A 23,949-nucleotide genomic window follows, 5' to 3' on the forward strand; every position below is an offset into this window, starting at 1 on the left:
CACAGCCCTGCGGCACAGGACTGAAAATTTCGGTTAGACTCAAAAAAAAAAAAAAAAAAAAAAAACCAAAGAACTCAAGTTCCTGGGAAAGAGTACGCTACCAAAAGAACAACAAAGGAAGCTGAATGGGGCTCTTCTTCAGCTCTTTATTGTTCTTTCACGCTGTCGACACTCCCGGTGGCCAAGTGCTCTTATCTAGTTTTCACACGTCCCTCCACTTGAAGAGGCTGTCCACTCGCTCCCTTTCACTACCCACTTCTCCCAATCTTAGCCGCAACCTCTAGATTCAACCGCGCACTTGAAAGGGTGTACACGGATTTGTCTATCCAGCCCGGCCGGGTTTCGGTCTCTGAAATACACAAGTTCAGAGCGACCCCTCTGTGGAGACACCTTGCGTGCGCGCAGGCTGGGCAGGCGTGGGCACGGACTCGAACAGAGTTGGTTTCAAGCTTGTGGTTCGCTCCTCCGCCGGAGGTTCGGAAGGAGCCGCCCACCGCCCCCTCCCTGGGGCTCCGACAGCCCCGCCCCGCAGTTCCCGTCACGTGCCGCCGCGCCGCCCAATCAGCGCCTGCAGTGCGTGGGCTCGGGATTCAAACTGCGGCGCCTGGGACTCGGGGATCGGCGCTGGTCGCCGCCGTGGCGTGCGGGCCCATGGAGCACCGCATCGTGGGGCCCGGGCCATACCGGGCCACCAGGCTGGTGAGTGTGTGTGCGGGGGTCTGGGCGAAGCGAGTCCCCGGCCTGCGGGCCGACCGCTGACTCTTCAGTCCTCGCTTCTCCAGAGCTAGTCCGGCCGAGTTCTGGAGGCGGGGCGTGTTTCAGCCTGTGAGGCCAAATTCTAGATGCTTAAAGGCTAGCCCGGTCGCGGGCCCAGCCTGTCGAGGGTGGGCGCAGCTTGGATCCCGTGACGGTGACTGGGTTCTCGCCAGTGAACGGCGACTCCGGGTTTAAAGCGCCCGGAAGAGCACGACGGCACCCTCCTCCCCTTTCCTGGTCCTCCGGAACCCTACGTCCCCCGCCGGGAAAGGAAAGACCGTCAGTCCGTCATTTTCGGGCCACCCGCCGCCCGTTACGGGCAGGGCGTGTCATCCTGAGTGTCACTTGTGGTTGACACTTGAGGCTCTTTGCAACGGTACCCTAAACAGAGGTGGATCTCTCTGGCCACGTTTCCGGCTCCTGATGTTTCTTTTTCTATCAGCACCCACCTAAATGAAGGGGAAGGGTGGGCCCGGACGGATGATTTGAAAGAGCCTTCACAGCTTCCCTGATGGCTCAGACGGTAAAGCGTCTGCCTGCAATGCGGGAGGCCCAGGTTCGATCCCTGGGTTGGAAAGATCCCCTGGCGAAGGAAATGGCAACCCACTCCAGTACTCTTGCCTGGAACATCCCATGGACAGAGGAGCCTGATGGGCTACAGTCCATGGGGTCTCAAAGAGTCCGACACGACTGAGCGACTTCACTTTCTTTCAGACCCCAGTGGTCCAGGGTGCTGCCTTTTTTTCCTGGGAGAAGAGCGTTGTTAATCAGAGTTCTGAGGCATACTTGATTTCTTTGTGACCTGAAGCAAGTGATTATAGCAATTTCATAATGGAATAAGTGGAGATAATTTGGTCATGTCCAGGGTCGGTTTTAGACGACTTTTTATGAAAGCTTAAAGGTGATTTCGGAGGAAGAGACTGCACTCCTTGGTCTGTCACCACTTCTGGCCACAGCTAACTCGAGAATTAGGCTCATTGTTCCTTGCACCCCTAAGCAATATCCAGGAAAAGATAACAGGATGGAAGATGTTATTGCCCTCATTTATGCAAATAATCCACTTCAGACACCCATAATGATGTTTTAAAAATTTGTTAATTTTTTAATTGATGGATAATTGCTTTACAGGATTTTATTGTTTTCTGTCAAACATCGACATGAATCAGCCATAGGTATACATATGACCCATACTGATTTATTCATTTTAAAAATTCATATAAATTTAGGTTTTCCTTTGGGCTAGTCTCTAAGAGGTATGGATGCTGGTGACAGGGGACAAGTAGTGTTTTTTAAAATAGTGTTTTCTTATCAAGTTCCATTTCACAGTGCCTCTACCACTTGGACAGAGAAGGCAATGGCACCCCACTCCAGTACTCTTGCCTGGAAAATACCATGGACGGAGGACCCTGGTGGGCCGCTGTCCATGGGGTCGCTAAGAATTGGACACGAATGAGTGACTTCACTTTCACTTTTCACTTTCATGCACTGGAGAAGGAAATGGCAACCCACTCCAGTGTTCTTGCCTGGAGAATCCCAGGGACGGGGGAGCCTGGTGGGCTGCCGTCTATGGGGTCGCACAGAGTCGGACTCGACTGAAGCGACTTAGCAGCAGCAGCAGCAGCAGCAGCAGCAGCAGCAGCTACCACTTGGAACCATCTGGGGTCAAGGCTATTGGTCGGTCCATCTTTAGGGATGAGATACAGATTGTGCTTTATCAGGGACATTCAAAAACTTGACTCTCTTTGGGACTGCCCTGGCTGTCCCGTGGTTGAGGCGTTTCCGTCCAATGCAGGGGCTGTGGGTTTGATCCCTGGTCAGGGAGCTAAGAGCGCACATGCCTTAGGTGACCCCCCATCCCCGCCCCCGCAAAAAGGAAAAAGAACAACACCCTACACGCTCCAAACAAAAAAACGTAAAGCAGAATCAACGTTGTGACAAATGCAATAAAGACTTTAAAAATGGCTCACATCAAAAAAGATCTTAAAAAACAAAAAAAGCAAAAAAGCTTACTCTCCTTTGTGGAGGGAAAGTAATATTCTCCTACTGCAGAAAGAGAAGAGGACAACAGTGGATGAGATGGTTGAATGGCATCACGGATTCAATGGACATGAACTTGGGCAAACTCCCAGAGATGGTGAGGGACAGGGAAGCCTGGTGCGCTGCAGTCCATGTGAGTTGGCGACTGAACAACTGCCAATTTATTCACTGCACAGGGGAAACAGACGCTGGATCTTGGGGTGACTTGTTCCCCTTCTTCCAGCTTTAGACTAAAAAAATAAATTACATGATAATTGAAACTTTTAAAATCTCATATTCACAGAATTGTATGAAGTAACTCTGTAGATGGAGCCTGCCTATGTGAAAGACACTCTTGATTCTGAGTCACATTAAAGTATTATCAAAAGAATTTATGAAGAAAAGTACTCTGTTCTTCAGAAGTTTCAGTTCCCAAGAAGCGATTTTCAAGTCACATTTAGCCAAGACTGATCAAGTTAAACAGGAAACTAAATTATGTGAATAATTGATGAAAACACCTCAGTTTCACCAGAATTTGCTAAGTATCAATTAGTTCTCGACTTTATTCTGTTTGAGAATCTTGAACTTAAACTCAGATTTTTGAAAACACAGAAAGTGATAGGCTTTTTTTTTTTTAAGTGAGAATTCCTGATTTATTGGTGATCTCTGTAGTCATTACAGGTACCCCCCCCCCCATTGTAAAGTCTCTAAGTGTTATCAGCTTTTATCAGTTGAATCAGCTAGCCCCCTTTCTCTGCCTCGGCTCTGCTTACTTCCCTGGTTCCTAGTTTACCATTTCCATCTTCTCCCACCATCACACTCAACCCAATCTTCAGAAAAGCTTGGGAAAAACCTCGTGGTACTCAGTGAGTGGGCCTTTGCTTCCTCCTTTCACGGCTCACTATACTTTCTCAAACCATGTACAGCTCCATTTTCTAAGGTACCAAAGTCTTATCTGAAAATAACATTTTATGGACTAGGTAAATGTCTATGCCCAAAATCAAATGACAGACTCTGTAAGTCAATTCATGGTGAATATGGACGCTAATTAGCAATTTACTCATCTTCACTGAAATAACTTTCATTTTTGTAATCCATGTATTAAATAGTTCTGTATACCTTAGTTAATAAGAAATGATGAGAAAGAAAATTGATTTTTCTGAAAACAGCATAAATCTACCAATCTATTCTTTGAACTTAATTCTGAGTTGTATCTTCTGATGTAACAGGTAAACTTTAAAAGACTTATAGGCGTCATTGACTCTGAGAGTTTGAATGGGCTCTAAAGATCCCCAGTTCTCTCATTTTGTTGTTTTTGTTTAGTCGCCAAGTTGTGTCCAGCTCTTTTCGACCCCATAGACTGCAACACACTGGGCTCCCTTGTCCTTCACTGTCTCCTGGAGTTTGATGCAATATTGTTCTTTACAGCGTTGGACTTTACTTTCGCCATCAGACACATCCACAACTGAGCATCATTTCTGCTTTGGCCCAGCACTTTCATTCTTTCTGGAGCTATTAGTAATTGCTCCCTGCTCTTCCCCAGGGGGACACCTTCTGACCTGGGAGAGCTCCTCTTCTGGTGTCATATATTTTGTCTTTTTTTGTACTGTTCATGGGGTTTTGGGGGCAAGAATACTGGAGTGATTTGCCATCCCTTCCTCCAGGGGACCACGTTTTGTCAGAACTCTTCACTTTAACCTGTCTTGGATGGCCTTGCACAGCATAGCTTGTAGCTTCATTAAGTAATGCAAGCCCCCTCGCCACAACAAGGCTGTGATCTGTGAAGGGGACTCTCATTTTATTTAGGCCTAAAGTGGTGAACTGACATGGTCAAGTTCACACTGCCAGTGTGTGGCAAGTACACCTATATCTAGCACTTGTTTATCTCTGAAGTCCCTGGCCAGTGCTGTATTATAACTCCACTATCATAATATTTTTGATTCTAAGAAGTAAAGAAATGGAATAATGTTCAAGAGAAAAAAATAGGAAGCACATTTCAATATTCAGAAAACTAAGATCATGGCATCCGGTCGCATCACTTCATGGCAAATAGATGGGGAAACAATGAAAACAGTGAGAGACTTTATTTTCTTGGGCTCCAAAATCACTGCAGATGGTGACTGCAGCCATGAAATTAAAAGACGCTTGCTCCTTGGAAGAGAAGCTATGACCAACTTGGACAGCATATTAAAAAGCAGAGACATTACTTTGCCAACAGAGGTCTGTCTAGTCAAAGCTATGGTTTTTCTAGTAGTCATGTATGAATGTGAGAGTTGGATATAAAGAAAGCTGAGCACCGAAGAATTGATGCTTTTGAGCTGTGGTGTTGGAGAAGACTCTTGAGAGTCCCTTGGACTGCAAGGAGATCAAACCAGTCCATCCTAAAGAAAATCAGTCCTGAATATTCATTGGAAGGACTGATACTGAAACTGAAACTCCAATACTTTGACCACCTGATGCAAAGAACTGACTTATTGGAAAAGACCCTGTTGCCGGGAAGGATTGGAGAAAGCAATGGCACCCCACTCCAGTACTCTTGCTTGGAAAATCCCATGGAGGGAGGAGCCTGGTAGGCTACAGTCCATGGGGTCGCTAAGAGTCGGACACGACTGAGCGACTTCACTTTCACTTTTCACTTTCATGCATTGGAGAAGGAAATGACAACCCACTTCAGTATTCTTGCCTGGAGAATCCCAGGGACAGCGGAGCCTGGTTGGCTGCCGTCTATGGGGTCGCACAGAGTCAGACACTACTGAAGTGACTTAGCAGCAGCAGCAGCAGCTGGGAAAGATTGAAGGTGGGAGGAGAAGGGGACGACAGAGGATGAGATTGTTGGATGGCATCACTGAATTGATGGACAGGAGTTTGAGTAAGCTCTGGGAGTTGGTGATGGAGAGGGGAGCCTGGCGTGCTGCAGTCCATGGAGTCACAAAGAGCTGGACACGACTGAGTGACTGAACTGATTGACTTCAACACTCAGTGTTGTGTTTTGTAATTTGACTCGTGTTGAGAAGCAAAAAACAGTTATCAATTACATTTTATCTGTGTTATTCATCTATGTTACTGCATGAAGCAATAGTTTGTTTATTCTCATTACAGTATTCTGTTGCATGAATTTGTTTATTCTTATGTTGATGGACATTTGGGTTTTTAATTAATTAAGTAAGAATGTAATTATGTAAGAATAGTGCTATTTTGAACAGTGTGGCTTTTGGTTAACATACTTCTGCGGAATATATATACACGCTTAAGAATGGAATTTCTGGGTTATACAGTGTGCACATAATTTCTGGTTGCTTCATGTTCTGATTAGCACTTAGTATTGCCCGTCTTTTTCATTTTAGTCATTCTGTAGGCATGTATATTATTGCATTGGGGATTTATTGCATTTCACTGCTAATTCATGAGATTGAACATCTCTGCATATACTATGGTAAATTTGGAGATTCTTTTATGTGAAGTGCCTGTTTAAGTGTTTTTTTCATTTTTCTATTGAATGCCCTTTCTTGAGTTGAATTTTTCATTTTGTCTTAGAAATTCTGGTTATATGTTATCTTACTCTACAGATTGCATTTGTTTTGTGTGTGGTTTTAAGAGTTTAAAAAAGTTTAAATCTGGACCAACTTAATTTGAAGCATGGCTTATAGTGTCAAATGAAGTAGAAAAATTGATATGCAGAGGGCATAAAAATGTTTGAATTTGGCCAGGAGGAAGACATGATTGAGAATCAGAGTAGAATTAAATTGCATGAAGTTAGGAGGTGGTTTAATAAAAATAGGAAAAGGGAAAGACCAGTTAGGCGTTTGCGTGTTGAGTACCTGCCTGTGTCCTGTGTGCTGCACGTCCAGGGAGCATGCGTGAATAGACCTGACCTGGGCCCTTGACGCACGTGGTGCTGTGTACTCAGGGACGGTTACTGTGCTTGAGAGAGGCTAGCGATCAAAGGGAGAAGAGGAATGGACCACAGGTGCAGAGGTGACTGGGCAGCGGAGAGTATAAAGAGAAACTCGGAAGACGAGAAAAACGAGGTTACCGTGTTGGGCGAAATAAAAAGAATATGTTGAGCTCAGAACTATCGTTGAAAGAAAAAGGAAGGACTGCTTTCAGTAGGAAGGTAGGTAAAAAATAAGATGCAGAGTCTGTAAATTAATAGACTTGAAAGAGGAGCATGAAAGAAGAGAGAATGGTCCTAAGAGTAAGACTGAATTTTCGGAACTTGTAGGACTGGTGGGATGATGGGTCCTAAGGAAATGGAGTAATTATGTAGGAAGAACATCACATGTGAACATTTCATTTAATTTTGGGATGGCTGATAATGGCGTGGATATCTAGATTAAAATTTTTTTTTTTTCTTTTTAAAATTTGGCTGCATCATGTGGCATGTGGAATCTTAGTTCCCTGACCAGGGATCAAACCCTTGGCCCCTGTATGGGAAGCTTGCTTGTATTGGAATAGGAAAGTATTGTGCAGAATTTTTAAACATGCTTTGACACCAGGTACTATATAAAGTTACCTTAACATTTAAAGGTCGTAAATAGAAAAAAAAAAAAAAAAAAAACTTCGACTGCTTCTCTTATTAAGGCAGTCTTTTAAATGGAAAAACACCATTTGTTGTCCTAAATATTTGGGATGCAGTAACCTTTTAAAAAATTCACTAAATGCTTTCCTCTGTTTTTGCCCCAAGTGGAATGAAACAGTTGAACTTTTTCGCGCCAAGATGCCATTACGGAAACATCGCTGTCGTTTCAAAAGTTATGAGCATTGCTTCACAGCGACTGAAGCTGTGGATTGGCTACATGAGCTGCTGAGGCGCAGCCAAAACTTTGGCCCCGAAGTGACCCGCAAACAAACGGTCCAACTGCTAAAAAAATTCCTGAAGAACCACGTTATTGAAGACATCAAGGGAAAATGGGGCCAGGAAGACTTTGAGGACAACCGTCACTTGTACAGGTAACGGCATGTCAGCTCTGATGGGGAGGAGCATGGGGAGCACGCATAGATCTGGTCAGTCTGATGAAATTCCTCCTGTGAGAGAACTTGCCTTGTCCCCGGGAGGGATGCTTGTATTTGTGATTTGCAGGATGGAGAACTGCATCTGTTGCTATGAGAAAACTGATTGTGCTTGTTCTTGGCTTCATAGAGCACCCGTTAAGTAGTCTTTTGTTGCAGTGGCTTTCAGTAATGGAACCTTTTCGTGCCTTCCGTAACCTGGAAGGATGGCTATAGTAGCAGAGTGTCTCTCCTGGGGAATCTGAAAGGGTGAAACAGTAGCTCTGGCTTGCACCTTTCTGAGCAGCGTGAGGGTGTGTGTTCAGGGGGTTAGTGGCAGAGGTGTCTCGTCTTCAAGTAGAGCTCAGGCTTATCATGAAGAATTGTGCTGGAATTTCCCCATGTCTCAGATTAACTCTGCAGTGCATGGCTGCTCCCCGCCACGTTTCAGTGCTCTTCTGTGATTGCTTACTTACTATGCAATAATCTGAGGGCAAGGATGTCCCTCTGTTGACACTGCCCTTCTCATTGCACGCTAGGCTGGTTTATTCCTGGAGGTGGAAAGGGCCTGCTTGAGACTCAGGAAATGGGGGAATACTTAAAGAAGAATGAAAAGAGGAATCGTTGAGTTATCTACAGAGAGGGCTACCAGAACACCAAGAACCTGTGAGGGATTAAAGGAAGAAATGAAGATGACAAGCCCTTAATATTTGCTGTTGTTTATTCCAATAGAAGAATAAGGAATGCTCTTACAGCACCTCATCGAGGCATTTTGGGGCCACTGGGACACCTGGCCTTGAGCAGAGAAAATGTGACTGTTCCCTACCTAAGTCATGTCTTTGGTTCCTTTGGGACTAGCTGCTGAGGAAGGCTGTGGAGCAAGTGGAGGGTGGTCAGCAGCACTCAGGCTAACACCAGACAGTGGTGTATGTTTAGGATCTAACTTCCTCATGGAGTTTCATCAACAGTCTCCTCCTCTAGGCATCAGGATTGTCAGCTGGGCAATTAGTTGTCTCTGTACTTGGCAGTTATTTCTGGCTTGCTGATCCAACTTTTAATTAGAATCTTGGGTGATATTAGCCTGTTCTGAGACCATAGTGCTTATTAGTATCAGGCAGTGGAGACTCTAGCCCTGGTTCCACATGACACACTTCATTGGGAATGCTTAAGTGGTTGTTTCTCTTGGGAAGCTATAATTGCTTGTACCCCATCAAGAGGTAGCTCACACTTCTAGGAAGTTGTCTGGAGGAGTAACTTAGAGTGTTTTATTGTGACCTTAGATTGGGTACCATCCATTGAGTCCCATGAGGCTTTCAGAGATGCCAGGCGAGTAAAACAGGAGCCTGTTCCAGGAGCCAGCCCCCGAGTAGTGACTGTCAGAGTAGTGACTGTCTCACCTCAGTATGAAAACTTAATCGTTTGTCCTTTAAAAAATAAAGTGCACAGATAGATTACATTCACCCATGAAATAATGGGTTTTTTTACGCAGTTTCTCTTATAAAATACTTGTGAGTTGTAAAGGGAGTAGTACCTCTTTCATTATCTACCACTTGAAGATGCATAGCTTTCTGTTTTTCTAGTGTTAAGTCCTGTATGTTAACAACTGGTGTTTGATGTTCTCAGATTAATTGGGGATGAAGTCTATTTAGACATTCAACGGTTTGTTAAGGGGCCCGTGCCCTGAGTTGAGAGTCAGCTCACTCAGGAGTGCAGAGGCGCCTGTTGGCATGAGGCAGCTTCCAAGACTGAGCATACAGCTCAGGATGACATACTGGCTCGCCAGCGCCCCGGGGAGGACTGGGGACAGGCTGCCCTCCCTGCTCAGTGCCCACCTGCTCCTTGAGGTCGAATAGTACCACTGCCAAACCACAATGAGAGCCCTTGAGCGACATCAGGAGCTCGAGGCATATTAGATTTGAAAAATAGGTGAAGAATCTATAAGGTAAATGCCTACAATGCTTTGTGGAGGAGGAGCCTCTGTAAATAGTGTCGAAGTCGGAGTGGGCAGCTCAGAGTTCTTACTGGAAAGAAAGGAGCTAGCATTGTGGAGTGCCTGTGATGGACCAGAGCCACTGCATAGTCATCCTTTACCTCAGCACCTGCAGATGTCTCTTATCTAATCTTAAAAATAAGGAAATTAATGAGACCAAAGGTACCAGCTTGTCCACAGTCACTCAGGTGGTAGGAAAAGAGAATTTGGACTGAGGGCTCTGCGTCTGAGGCCTGTGTTCTTGCGGTGTGCCCGACTGCCTCCATTTCCACAGCATGAGGTTGACTAGCTTGTTAACTAATTTAAGGACTGAATGAGAAAACAGAAGAGTAAACAAGAAATAGTCGGTGTAGTCAACATGTGTTCATATAGTCAAAGAATTCCAGGAATGTGTTAAGTACTATGTAATACATACTGAATGATCAACTGTCTTCTCAAATAGACGAGGTAGGGTGAACATAATCAGCTGAAATACTTATGTAAATGTAGGGATGGGTGGTTGCCTGGGCCTCGGTTACAGAAAGGCATAGGCAGACAAAGCAACATGAAATATAAAGACTCTTAGAGTATTTTTTGAAGACAGAAATTACACACACACACAGAATTTTATAACAGAAATGATGAGTTATGTTTTTATTTTCTACTGTATTAAATCTTATTTCTAGTTTAAAAAATGTATTTATTGTGTGATTGCATTCACATGTGTTAACTATATTTTATTTTTCAAGAATCTAAGAATAATAGGAAATAGTGAATTAATATGAGAATGTTCCTAACAATCAGAGATATTGCAGAGAAAGGTCCAGAGCTATTTACTGAACCACTTCTTTGCTGTTGGTAACACGGATGACTAGAAAGAGTGGCTAGCTTTGCTACCAGTGAAGACAATTACATCATAGTCATCGGGGTCATCATAGGGTCATCATCGTCCAGCCAGACGGATGCTATCATCTGTGTCTAACCAAGTTTGTGGCCCTCAACTTCAGATTAAAAGAACCTGCACTACCTTGTATTTTTACGAGAAATTTCAGTTTATATAGCAGTTTCTCTTTATGATCTCATTTGATCTTTGTGACAACCCTGTGAAGTAGACAGAGTGGATATTTCATCTTCAGAGAACCAGACACTTGTCTCTTTGAAGCATCTAAATAGAACACCAGGAAATTCCATGCTGATCCCTGAATCACCCATTTATGTATGTGAACAGATAGTTACATGGGATTATTTGAACCTAATGCCAACAGCAATGCCAAAGCCAACAAAGGTGCGTCTAGTCAAAGCTATGATTTTTCCAGCAGTCATGTATGGATGTGAGAGTTGGACCATAAACAGGGCTGAGCACCGAAGAATTGATGCTTTTGAACTGAGGTGTTGGAGAAGACTCATGAGAGTCCCTCTGACTGCAGGGAGATCCAAGCTGTCAATCCTAAAAGATATCAGTCCTGAATATTCATCGGAAGGACTGATACTGAAGCTCCAATATTTTGGCCACCTGATGTAAAAAACTGACTCCTTAGAAAAGACCCTGATGCTGGGAAAGATTGAAGGCAGGAGGAGAAGGGGACGACAGAGAATGAGATGATTGGATGGCATCACCGACTCGATGCACGTGAGTTTGAGCAAGCTCCAGGAGATGGTGATGGACAGGGAAGTCTGGCATGCTGTAGTCCATGGGGTCGAAAAGAATCGGACACGACTGAGTGACTGAACTGAATGTAGTGGATTATATAAAAATAGAAGTGTATACTGTTTGGTTGTTTGGACTATTTAATAAGAAGAGCTATTGGTCTATTTGGTTGGTCTATTTCAGATTTTTAGCGGGATAGGTCCTTGATCTGGAGCCTCTACCTGGCCCTTGCCCTGCTCTCGTTACCAGTGCTAGCTCTGGAATGCAGTTGTAACTGGATGCTCATGGTTTACAGAGAGGAATTCACTAGTTCCAGTGTAGTGTGTGCGAGCTAATGTGTTGTTTAGTTGCTAAGTTGTGTCTAACTCTTTGCGACCCCATGGTCTATAGCCCAGCAGGCTTCTCTGTCAATGGGATTTCCCAGGCAGAAATACTGGAGTGGGTTGCCATTTCCTTCAGGGAATCTGCCTGACGCAGGGATTGAACCCTCGTCTCCTGCATTGGCAGGTAGTTCTTTACCACAGAGCCACCAGAGAAGCTCTGATCTAACGTGTAGGGAACCATTTTCTTCTTCTACGTATTCCTGTTCCTTTTTTCTTTGTCCTTCTGCTTCTGTCTCTTTATATGTATCATCTCATGTTCCCAATTCTTTCCCCTTTTCTTTTTCTTCTACTTAGTTTCTCCTTTTCTTTCTGTCTTTTCTCTTATATTAGCTTTTTTATTTTTTCTGGCTTATTTCCAACATGTTTATTTTAATTTGAACCTAAAATTTGTCATGTAGATTTTGTCAGGTTTCTTGAATATAAGTTTCACAGTTCTTAATGTAAAAAACAGGAATCGTGCTCCATAGTTTGAAAACTTACCCTATAAACCCCAGTAATGAAGACTGGTATTGGTGAAGGGGTAGATGGATGCTTGGATCAGTGGAACAGAATCGAGTCCAGAAACACACTTAAGAATATGGCCAATTGACTTTTGATGAAAATATAAAAGCTCCTTTAAAGGAAGAGATCAGTCTTTTTGGCGAATGACATTGGAAGTATTGGAAGGCAACTGTGCTCGCCACTATACCACCGGCAGTCACAACATTGGAACAATTAAACATCTGTTCATCTACATGCAAAAAAATGAAGCTCCACCTAAACCTCATTTTTTTATACAAAAATTTATTCAAAGTGAATTATAGATTTCAGTGTAAAACTATGAAAATTTTAAAAAAACAGGAGAAAATCTTTATACCCAAGAGTCAGACAAGGAGCTTTTAGACATGACATCAAACGTATGATTTATAAAAGCAAAAACATGATAAATTGGACTTCATCAAAATTAAAAACTTTTGCTGTGTGAAAGGCGCTAGTGAGACGATGAGAAGACTAGCGACTGTTGGGGAGAAAATATTTGTAAACCACAAGTAAGTGGACTAACATCAAGAATATATAAAAAATTTGCAAAACTCAACTGTGAAAAAACAACTCAAAAAATAGATTTGAAAGGACACTTCATCATTAGAGCACTAGGGAAATGCAAATTAAAACCCTGGTGAGATACCTCTATATACCTAGTAGAATGGCTAAAATAAGAATACTGATGATGCCAGAATCTAGTGAGGGTGCAGAGCAATTGGAAATCTCATCCAGTGATGGTGGGAAGTCTAGGTTGGTTAACACTTTGAAAAACAAAGTCACTTTGGAAAACAATTTTTCAGTCTCTTTTCAAATTAAACATGTATTACTTACATATGACTCCATATTCTGCTCCAGAGCATTTATCCTAGAGAAATGAAAACTTATGTTCACACAAAAACTTGCATGTGAATGTTTATAGCTGCTCCACTGACTCAACTGTCCCTCCGTGGGTGAATGGATAAACACTGAACATCTGTATGGAATGCTGCTGCGTATATGGGGTGCAGTGAGGGGTGTGACTATACAGTCAGAGCAGGAGAGAGGTTTTTGGTGAATAATGGAAATGTTTCCTAATTGGGATGGTGGTTACACAAGTGTCTGTTGATAGAGCAGTATACACATACACACACACAATGGAAAAAGTGATCAATTTTGCTGTATGCCAATAACACGTTTAAAATACTGGAGATTTGAAAAGTTTCTATTTGTACCTCTAGTGAAAGAAATCCAAATGCTCCTGTGGTCCTGGAAAAAAGTCTTCATTGTTGCCATATGGACAGAGGAGCCTGGCGGGCTACATTCCTTGGGGTCACTAAAGAGTCCGACTTGACACGACTTAATGACTAAACAACAGCATCTTTTGAAGTGGGGGATAAGAACTTCAAGTTAATGGACTATTGGCTCCCTCTAGTGGACACCTTTTGTTCTTATAGTAAATTTCAAAATTGTGATTGTGGTTTTGTTTTTATTTTCTTTTTATTCATTTCCTCAAGTCTTGTGTTCTTATCATGTGATGGCTAGATAAATTTTGTACCCTTCTTATGCATCAGTTTTTTCATCTATAAAATGACAGGACTGGGACTAGTTCTTAAAACATTTATTTATTTTGGCTGTACTGGTCGCTGTTGCTGTGCACAGGCTTTCTTTGGTCGCAGTGAGTGGAGGCTACTCCAGTTTTGGTGCGTGGGATTCTCACTGCTGTGGCTTCTCTTGTTGCAGAGTGTGGACTCTCGGGTGCACAGGCTTCAGTAGTTGGCACACGGACTCCGTTGGCACACGGACTCAGTTGCCCCACAGCGTGTGGGATCTTCCCAGTGTGTGTGTGTGTGTGCTCAGTTGTGTCCAACTCTTTGCAGCCCCATGGACTGTAGCATGCCAGGCTCCTCTGTCCATTGGATTTCCCTCAAGAATACTAGAGTGGGTTGCCATTTCTTACTCCAGGGGATCTTCCTGATCCAGGGATTGAACCCGCATCTCCTGCATTGGCAGGCAGATTCTTTATCAACTGTGCCACCAGGGAAGGCGATCTTCCCAGACCAGGGATCAAACTGGTGTTCCTTGCATTGCAAAGCAGATTCTTAATCACGGGATCATCAGGGAAGCCCCTGAACTAGATCTCTAAGGTCTTTTTCCATTCTAAACTTTCATCATTCCAAATATTGAGTACTTATCACAGGGGTTTTCCAAGGCTTAGGTGATGAAGAAGATAAGAAATAAATACAACATTCTTTTCCTCCTCAGTTTTGCAGTCTCTCTTAAGAGAGAGTATACATGTATGAAAAAGATAGGTGGTAGAACCAAGGCAGTATTGAGTTTAACCAAAAAATAAGAGGCACTGCACTTACAGTCCTTGGGTTAACATAGCCATTTTGTTTGACTAGCATTACTCCAGTACTTTTGCCTGGAAAATCCCATGGACAGAGGAGCCTTGTAGGCTGAAGTCCATGGGGTCGCTAGAGTCGGACACAACTGAGCGACTTCACTTTGACTTTTCACTTTCATGCATTGGAGAAGGAAAGGGCAACCCACTCCAGTGTTCTTGCCTGGAGAATCCCAGGGATGGGAGAGCCGGGTGGGCTGCCATCTATGGGGTCACACAGAGTCAGACACAACTGAAGCGACTTAGCAGCAGCAGCAGCAGCATTATGTTTTCAGTCATTGAAAAATTTTTTCTCATTTTTATTTTTCAATTTTGTGAAGGTAATGCATTCCTTTGTATCAAAATTTACAAAGTACAGAAGAGTATATTCGAGGAGGGCATGGTAACCCACTCCAGTATTATTGCCTGGAGAATCCCATGGACAGAATCCCATGGACAGAGGAACCTGGTGGGCTATAGTCCATGGGATCACAGAGAGTCGGATACAACTGAAGTAATTGAACACAGCACAAAGAGTATATTCAATGAAAATCTCCCTTCTACTTTGCTTCCCCAAGGTGGGGTTCAAGTCTTGAACTTGCACTGAATCTTTCTTATTTTTATTATTTATTCTAAAGTTGTGTTGGTTTTTTATACTCTAAATTACAGTTTGACCTGGATGTTCAGTTCAGTTGCTCAGTTTTATCGACTCTTTGTGGTCTCATGGACTGCAGTATGCCATGGACAGGCTTCCCTGTCCATCACCAACTCCCAGAGCTTGCTCAAACTCATGTCCATCGAGTCTGTGATGTCATCTAACCATCTCATCCTCTGTCATCTCCTTCTCCTCCTGCCTTCAATCTTTCCCAGCATCAGGGTCTTTTCCAATGAATCATTTCTTTTGCATCAGGTGGCCAAAGTATTGGAGCTTTAATATCAGTCCTTCCAGTGAATATTCAGGACTGATTTCCTTTAGGATTGACTGGTTTGATCTCCTTGCAGTCCAAGGGACTCTCAAGAGTCTTCTCCAACACCACAGTTCAAAAGCATCAGTTCTTCAGCACTCAGCTTTCTTTATAGTCCAACTCTCACATCCATACATGACTGCTGGAAAAACCATAGGTTTGACTAGATGGACCTTTGTTGGCAAAGTAATGTCTCCACTTTTTAATATGCTGTTTAGGTTAGTCATAGCTTTTCTTCCAAGAAGCAAGCGTCTTTTAATTTCATGGCTGTGATTTTGGAGCCCAAGAAAATAAAGTCTGTCACTGTTTCCATTGTTTCTCCATCTTTTGCCATGAAGTGATGGGACCAGAAGCCATGATCTTAATTTTTTGAATGTTGAGTTTTAAGCCAGGTTTTTAACTTTCCTCTTTGACTTTCATCAAGAGGCTCTTTATTTTCTTTTCACTTTCTGCTAAAAGGGTGGTTCATCTGTGTATCTGAGGTTATTGATATTTCTCCTGGCAATCTTGATCCCAGCTTGTGGTTCATCCAGTCCAGCATTTTGCATGTTGTACTCTGCCTATAAGTTAAATAAGCAGGGTGACAATATACAGCCTTGACGTACTCCTTTCCCAATTTGGAACCAGTCCGTTGTTCCATGTCCAGTTCTAACTGTTGCTTCTTGACCTGCATACAGATTTCTCAGGAGGTAGGTAAGGTGGTCTGTTATTCCTATCTCTTAAAGAATTTTCCACACTCTGTTGTGATCAACACAGTCAAAGGCTTCGACATAATCAATAAAGCAGAAGTAGATGTTTTTCTGGAACTCTCTTGCTTTTTCCATGATCCAGCAGATGTTGGCAATTTAATCTCTGGTTCCTCTGCCTTTTCTAAAACCAGCTTGAACATCTGAAAGTTCACAGTTCACATACTGTTGCAGCCTGGCTTGGAGAATTTTGAGCATAACTTTGCTGGCGTGTGAGATGAGTACAATCGTGTGGTAGTTTGAACATTCTTTGGCATTGCCTTTCTTTGGGGTTGGAATGAAAACTGATATTTTCCAGTCCTTTGTCCACTGCTGAGTTTTTCAGATTTTTTGGTGTATTGAGTGCAGCACTTTCACAGCATCATCTTTTAGGACTTGAAATAACTCAACTGGAATTCTATCACCTCCACTAGCTTTGTTTGTAGTGATGTTTCCTAAAGCGCGCTTGACTTCCCATTCCAGGATGTCTGGCTGTAGGTGAGTGATCACACCATCATGGTTATCTGGGTCATGAAGATCTTTTATGTATAGTTCTTTCTGTGTATTGTTGCCACCTTTTTTAAATATCTTCTGCTTCTTTTAGGTCCATACCATTTCTGTCCTTTATTGTGCCCATCTTTGCATGAAATGTTCCTTTGGTATCTCTAATTTTCTTGAGATCTTTAGTCTTTCTCATTTTGTTGTTTCCATTTCTTTGCACTGATCATTGAGGAAGGCTTTCTTATCTCTCCTTGCTATTCTCTGCAACTCTGCATTCAAATGAGTGTATCTTTCCTTTTCTCCTTTGCCTTTAGCTTCTCTTCTTTTCTTTGTAAAGCCTCCTCAGACAACCATTTTGGCTTTTTGCATTTCTTTTTCTTGGGGATGGTCTTGATCCCTGCCTCCTGTACAGTGTCATAAACCTCTGTCCATAGTTCTTCAGGCACTCTGTATATTAGATCTAATCTCTTGAATCTATTTGTCACTTCCACTGTATAATTGTAAGGGATTTGATTTAGGTCATACGTGAATGGTCTAGTGGTTTTCTCTACTTTCTTCAAGTCTGAATTTGTCATTAAGGAGTTCATGATCTGAGCCACAGTCAGCTCCCAGTCTTGTTTTTGCTGACTGTATAGACCTTCTCCATCTTTGGTTGCAAAGAATGTAATCAACCTGACCATCTGGTGATGTCCATGTGTAGAGTCTTCTCTTGTGTTGTTGGAAGAGGGTGTTTGCTGTGCCCAGCATGTTCTCTTGGCAAAAATCCTTTGCCCTGCTTCATTTTGTACTCCAAGGCCAAATTTGCCTGTTACTCCATGTATCTCTTGACTTCCTACTTTTGCATTCCATTCCCCTGTGATGTAAAGGACATCTTTTTTGGGTGTTAGTTCTAGAAGGTCTTGTCGGTCCTCTTAAAACCATTCAGTTTCAGCTTCTTCGGCATTACTGGTCGGGGCATAGACTTGGATTCCCGTGATATTGAAAGATTTGCCTTGGAAACGAACAGAGATCATTTTGTTGTTTTTGATATTGCACCCAAGTACTGTATTTCGGACTCTTTTGTTGACTATGAGGGCTACTCCATTTCTTCTAAGGCATTCTTGCCCACAGTAGTAGATATAATGGTCATCTGAATTAAATTCGCCCATTCCAGTCCAGTTTAGTTCACTGATTCCTAAACTGTCAGTATTCACTCTTGCCATCTCCTGTTTGACTAGTTCTAATTTACCTTGTTTCATGGACCTAACATTCCAGGCTCCTATGCAGTATTGCTCTTTGCGTTGGACTTTGCCTCCATCACCAGTCACGTCCGCAACTGGGTGTTGTTTTTGCTCTGGCTCTGCCTCTTCATTCCTTCTGGAGTCATTTCTCCACTCTTCTCCAGTAGCATGTTGGGCACCTACCTGTGATCTGTCAGTATCATGTCTTTAGCCTTTTCATACTGTTCATGGGGTTCTCAAGGCAAGAATACTAAAGTGGTTTGCCATTCCCTTCTCCAGTGGACCGCATTCTGTCAGATCTCTCCACTATGACCTGTCCGTCTTGGGTTGCCCTACATGGCATGGCTCATAGTTTCATTGAGTTAGACAAGGCATATTCAGTGAAAATCTCCCTTCTACTTTGCATCCCCAAGGTGGGGTTCAAGCCTTGAACTTGCATTGAATCTTTCTTATTTTTATTATTCTGAAGTTGTGTTGGCTTTTTCTACCCTAAATTCCAGTTTGACTTGGATGAGAAGAAGTTAAATAACTTCCAAATGCACAACAGCAGTAGAGGAGGAATAGCAGATTAGAAAATACTTTATTGTTTCTTTTTTCCATATAAAAGCTTTAGCAAAAAAAATATAGAAAAGTCACAATGTTAACAGTAGCTATTTCTGGATAGAGGGTTTAAAGACAGCACAAATTATTTTCTTTCTTCTTTATATTACTCATAGAATGTATATTGCTTTTATTTTCAGTTTTTTAAATCATAGCAGTAAAACAGGGATAAATCCTATTGTGTGAAAGTTTACAATGACAGTTGTTGAGTCGCTAAGTCATGCCAGAGTTTTCAACCCCATGGACCCCAGAATGCCAGGCCTCCCTGTCCTTCATCTCCCGGAGCTTGCTCAATCTCATGTCCATTGAGTTGATGATGTCATTCACCCATCTCTTCCTCTATCACCACCTTCTCCTCCTGCCCTCAGTCTTTCCCAGCATCAGGGACAGAATGAGTTCTTTTAGGCACCCCTGCTCCACACCATTATCCCACTTGCTTCTGTGGACTAAGAAAGCCTCCTGCCATTGTCAGTAAACAGAGGATGTTGCAGCCATTGAGACTCAGGATGAGAAAGCAGAGGATGCTGGTCCCAGGTAGCTGAGGTGCATATCAGAGGAGTGAGTTCCATAAGCCCAGTTCTTGCATCTTCCCGTATACATAAAAGTGCTAAGTTCATTAACTTGAGATATGTGATTCTCTTTAATTAACAGTAATCTTTCATTATTCCCACTATCTGGACTTTGTCACAAAAGTCCTATATCTTGGCTCTCCCCTAACCTCTTTGGAGCAGTCTCTCAGAGTAGTCTCTGAGAGTTATGGTTTCAGTTGACAAGAGTAAAAATTCATCCAGAAGAGACAAGGCACAAAAGTAGGCAAAAAATCTTGGGCGGGACTTTTTGCTTTATCAGAAACTAAAATGCCATGGGGCTAAACAGTGTGATAATAGACCTGGAATAAATAAATATGGAACTGAATAGAGAAAAAGACAAACTCTCCACCCAGTTGCCTTTCCCACAGGCATCTAATATTATTAGCTTCTAACACAGGGTCTTAACATTTGTGATACTGCAAGTCTTTAGAATAGAAAATCCTCCCCCACCCTCCCAGTTGCCACCTTTCCCATCACTTCTCTACATCCTACCAGATTGTATCATGGTTTTGTTGTCTGCCTGGTCAGCGCAGGAAGAGTTTGTGAGCCAGTCAATGTGGATGGAAGTTGTGCAGCCTCCTGGAATAGTAGGTGGAGGACATCTGTCTGGGTCCTGAGAATGGGGTAGGGTCTGGATGATGAGACGGGAAAGGGAGGGGGCGGGAATTACAGGAGACAGGGATGGTAGGACCTCCGCTCTCAGTCAGGTATGCCTAAGGCAGCTTTACTGGGAGAAGAGGGAGGAAGGAGTTTTATTAATAGGAAGTCATAGGGCTAAATTTGGTGATGTTTCTTAAACACCTGGCTGTGGCGTTGATGTTTATGTAAAAGGAAAAAGCAGCCAAGGCCCATGCTTTGAGTAGAAATGAAGTCTGTGTTCTAGAATAGAGTTAATTGAATAGTAGTAATAGAATAGTTAAGGCAGAGAAACTGGTGAGGTTTTCAGGTAACTGCGGTGGGGGAGGGTGTTGCCCAGATGAGAATGTCAGCCATGGGGTTGAAAAGGAAGGACGGACCCTTATTTTATAGCCAAATTCCAAGCGAGCCCCTAACTGTTCTGTAGACCTTCAGGCTTGCTTGAAGTCTGATACTTTTTAAACATGTTATCCGTTAGTCTGAAATTGTTGTTTTCATTTAGAATTTTTGTGAATACTTAGCATTTTCTTTTACTGATGACTGGAATGTAACAAAAGTCTTTTTCAAGGCAACTGTCAATCCATCATACCTTGTAGTTCCTCAAACACCTACAGTGTTCAGTGGGGGGTCTGAGTCTTTGGAATGGCTTTGTTCCTCTTTCCTGTCTCAAGAGCTCTGGGGCCTCAGGTACTGGATGAGCGTCTCAGGGTGTCTGTCCCCGTGCCTCCCGCATGGGTCAAGAATGAACGTCCAGGTTGTGGTGTCATAGTTGGGGAGTAATGATGGGAAAATATGCAATAGGCATTTGACTTTTTTTTGCTGCCACACATTCTAAACTTTTTTTTTTGCAGGAGAACTTGTTTGTGGGAGCTTTGGTGGGAGACAGGCCCCGCCCCTCCTTCCTGACCCTAGTGGAAGCCTAGGCGGGTGAGACGCTCTCTCCCAGCCCCTAAGCGGTTGGCGTGCAGGCATGCCACCTGCCCTTGGCAGTTGGTGTGTTTTTCTTTGGATTTTAGACATCTTAGAATTTCTTGAGATGGCAGTGGTGGCTTGCGGGAGCAAGGACAAGTCACCATGGTGCTAGTGGCGTCTTTCACACTCACCTGTCACTTGTGGTTCCTACTGTGTGTGCTGGGGGACTTCCTTTTCTCTTCCTTGTCCTAGCTTTTTAAATTAAAAAAATTTTCTGATCCCAGTTTTCCAGACTCAGACTGATAAACAAGCAGCACCTATGGAAGTGACAAAACTGGGGCAGCTTTCTGGGCCTAGGAAATAGCTCCATACTTTCTGTGTGCCTCAGAGCCAAGCACTGGATCAGATTGGCCCGAAGCCACCAGAGACTTGGGCACAGAGCTCGGGATCCCTGCAGCAGTGTTGCAGAGTCTACTAAGAATAATGGTTACGCGTGGCCCGAGGGCTGAAAGTTCTATATCAGTCAGGCTTAGTCTGAGGTTACATTATCATTGCTATCCTTGGATGTAAAAGATGCCAGTAGATGTGTTACGCAGAAGGTTGAACTGGGTTGTCCTAACTCACAAAAGGCAACTCCTGGTAACTGATAAACTTTTGTTTTGTAGTGTCCTTTTTTAGGCTTTTGGTGATTAACTCATGCAAATTTTAAATTTGTGATTTATTTTTCGATCTTGGGCCTTCATTTTTGGTCATAGCTACATGTTCCCTGTCAGGTTACTTTATTATCCCTTCCCTTGATATTTGTTTGTTTTATCTACTTGGTCTTCTTGGATTTGCTCTTGAAATTTTTTCTTTTTAAATCCTTGACCAGATTTCTTTTCTATGAATTTATGATGCCTGGTTATTATCATTAATAGGGAATGATGTGTCATTAGTAGGGAATGGAGCAGTGGAATCTAGAAAAATCAAAGGTGCTCAACTCACTGAATGCTCCCATTTCAGATGGGGAGAAAGCTCTTTTCAGTCAGAGAAGGTAGATTGAATAGTAGATTGAGTAGCAGTTCTCAATATAGTTGACCTTGAGACAAAATAGAGTTGACCCTTGAACAACGTAGGGGTTAGGCGTGCAGACCTCCTGCACAGTCCAAAATCTGAGTCTAACTTTTGATTCCCCCCACCACCCGTTCCCCCCAAATTTAAGTACTGAGAGCCTACTGTTGACTGGAAGCCTTATTGATGATAATTAACTGTCAGTTAACACATATGTTGTATGTTATATATCATACTCTGTATTCTTACAACGAAATAAGTTAAACAAAACAAAATGGTAAGAAAATCTTAAGGAAGAAAAAATGCATTTATAGTATTAAACTATATTTATAGGTTATATTCATTCTTTTTTTTAAAGACTCTACGTGTACATGAAAACAAACAGTATTTGTCTTTCTCTGACTTATTTTGCTAAGCATAATAAATACCCTCCAGATCCAACCATGCTGTTGCAGATGGCAAAATTTAATTTTTAACAACTGGATAATATTCCACTGTGTGTGTGTGTGTGTATACACAACATATCTTTTTTATCCGTTCATCTGTTGATGGACACTTAGGTTGCTTCCATGTCTTGTCTGTTGTAAATGACGCTGCTATGAGATAGATGGTTGGATGGCATCACTGACTCAATGGACATGAGTTTGAGCAAACTCCTGGAAATGGTGAAGGACAGGGAAGCCTGGAGTGCTGCAGTTCATGAGATTGCAAAGCGCTGGACAGGACTGAGCAACATTGTGAACACTGGGGTGCATGTGTCTTCCTTTTTAAAATATTTATTTGGCTGCCTTGGGTCTTAGTTGCTGCATGTGGGGTTTTTGTTGTGTCATGCAGCATCTTCTGTTTGTGGCACATAGGCTTTCTAGTTGTGGTGCTCGGGCTTCAGTGCTCCATGGCTTGTGGGATCGTAGTTCTCTGACCAGGGATCAAGCCCATATCCCCTGCACTGCAAAGTGGATTCTTAACCACTAGACCACCAGGGAAGGCCCCATATGTCGTCTTGAATTGGTGTTTTTATTTTCTTCAGAGATATACCCAGGAGTGGAATTACGAGGTCATTTGGTAGTTCTATTTTTAGTTTTTGAGGACATTCCATACTGTTTTCTGTAGTGGCTATACCACTTTACATTCCCACCAGTAGTGGGTAGGGTTCCCTTTTCTCCACATCCTCAGTAACATTTATGTTTATGTTTATAATTTTGTATTGTATTTATAGCACTTAGATTTGTTGCCTTCTTGACAGTAGCCACTTTGACAGGTGTGAGATGATAATCTGGCTGTGGTTTTGATTTGCATCACCCTAATGACTGGCAGAGTTGAACATCTTCTCATGTGCCTGTTGTTGATAAAACTCCTAGAAGAAACCACAGACAGTACACTCTTTGACATGTCTTAGCAATAGTTTGTTTTTTTTTTTCAATCTGTCTCCTGAGGCAAGGAAAACACAATAAAAAATAAACAAATAAGACCTAATTAAACTTGAAAGCTTTTGTCCAGCAAAGGAAACCATTGATAAAATGAAGACATCCTACTGAATGAGAGAAAATATTTGCAAATAGTATGTATGACAAAGGGTTGATACTCCAACTATATAAACAATTCATACAACTCAATATCAAAAAACAAGCTGTTTAAAAAATAGGCAGAAGACCTGACTAGCCATGTTTCCAAAGAAGATATACTTATGGCCTGTATTTATTGATACTGTTAATTGACTCTGTTTATAGGATGAATTGTCTGTCAGCACCGCAATCAATATTGTCTTATATGATAAAAACACTGTAGATGTTATCTATATCACTAACAATAGACATTAAAAATGAAGAGATAATATGAAAAATAAATTAATATTTATTTACAGGTATAGCAGTTCAAACTGACTCATTGTGACCTCACGGACTATAGCCTGCCAGGCTCCTCTGTCCATAGGATTTTCCAGGCAAGAATACTGGAGTGGGTTGCCATTCCCTTTTCCAGTGGATCTTCCCAACCCAGGGAAGATCTGAGCTACAAGTGCTTCACTAAAAAATCCGCCTGCAATGTGGAGACCTGGGTTTGATCCCTAGGTTGGGAAGATCCCCTGGATAAGGGAACAGCTACCCACTCTA

At 42.6% G+C, this 23,949-nt stretch overlaps 1 protein-coding gene across 2 annotated transcripts in view; it reads left to right on the plus strand.

Moving 5' to 3' along the window:
* The first annotated feature begins 581 nt into the window (after positions 1-581).
* The window catches only part of DEPDC1B (DEP domain containing 1B), a 91,830-nt gene continuing 68,462 nt past the window's right edge, over positions 582-23,949 (plus strand). The window contains exons 1-2 of one of the 2 annotated variants that reach the window (XM_061393466.1): positions 582-699; positions 7,457-7,722. In XM_061393466.1, the coding sequence (XP_061249450.1) occupies positions 652-699; positions 7,457-7,722 (314 nt within the window). In that variant the 5' untranslated portion in view covers positions 582-651. Of the gene's footprint in view, positions 700-7,456; positions 7,723-10,581; positions 11,361-23,949 lie in introns of those variants that run through there. The other variant, XM_061393467.1, reaches the window with a different exon arrangement.

Source organism: Bos javanicus, chromosome 20, assembly GCF_032452875.1.
Source record: "Bos javanicus breed banteng chromosome 20, ARS-OSU_banteng_1.0, whole genome shotgun sequence".
NCBI classification, from domain to species: Eukaryota; Metazoa; Chordata; class Mammalia; order Artiodactyla; family Bovidae; genus Bos; species Bos javanicus.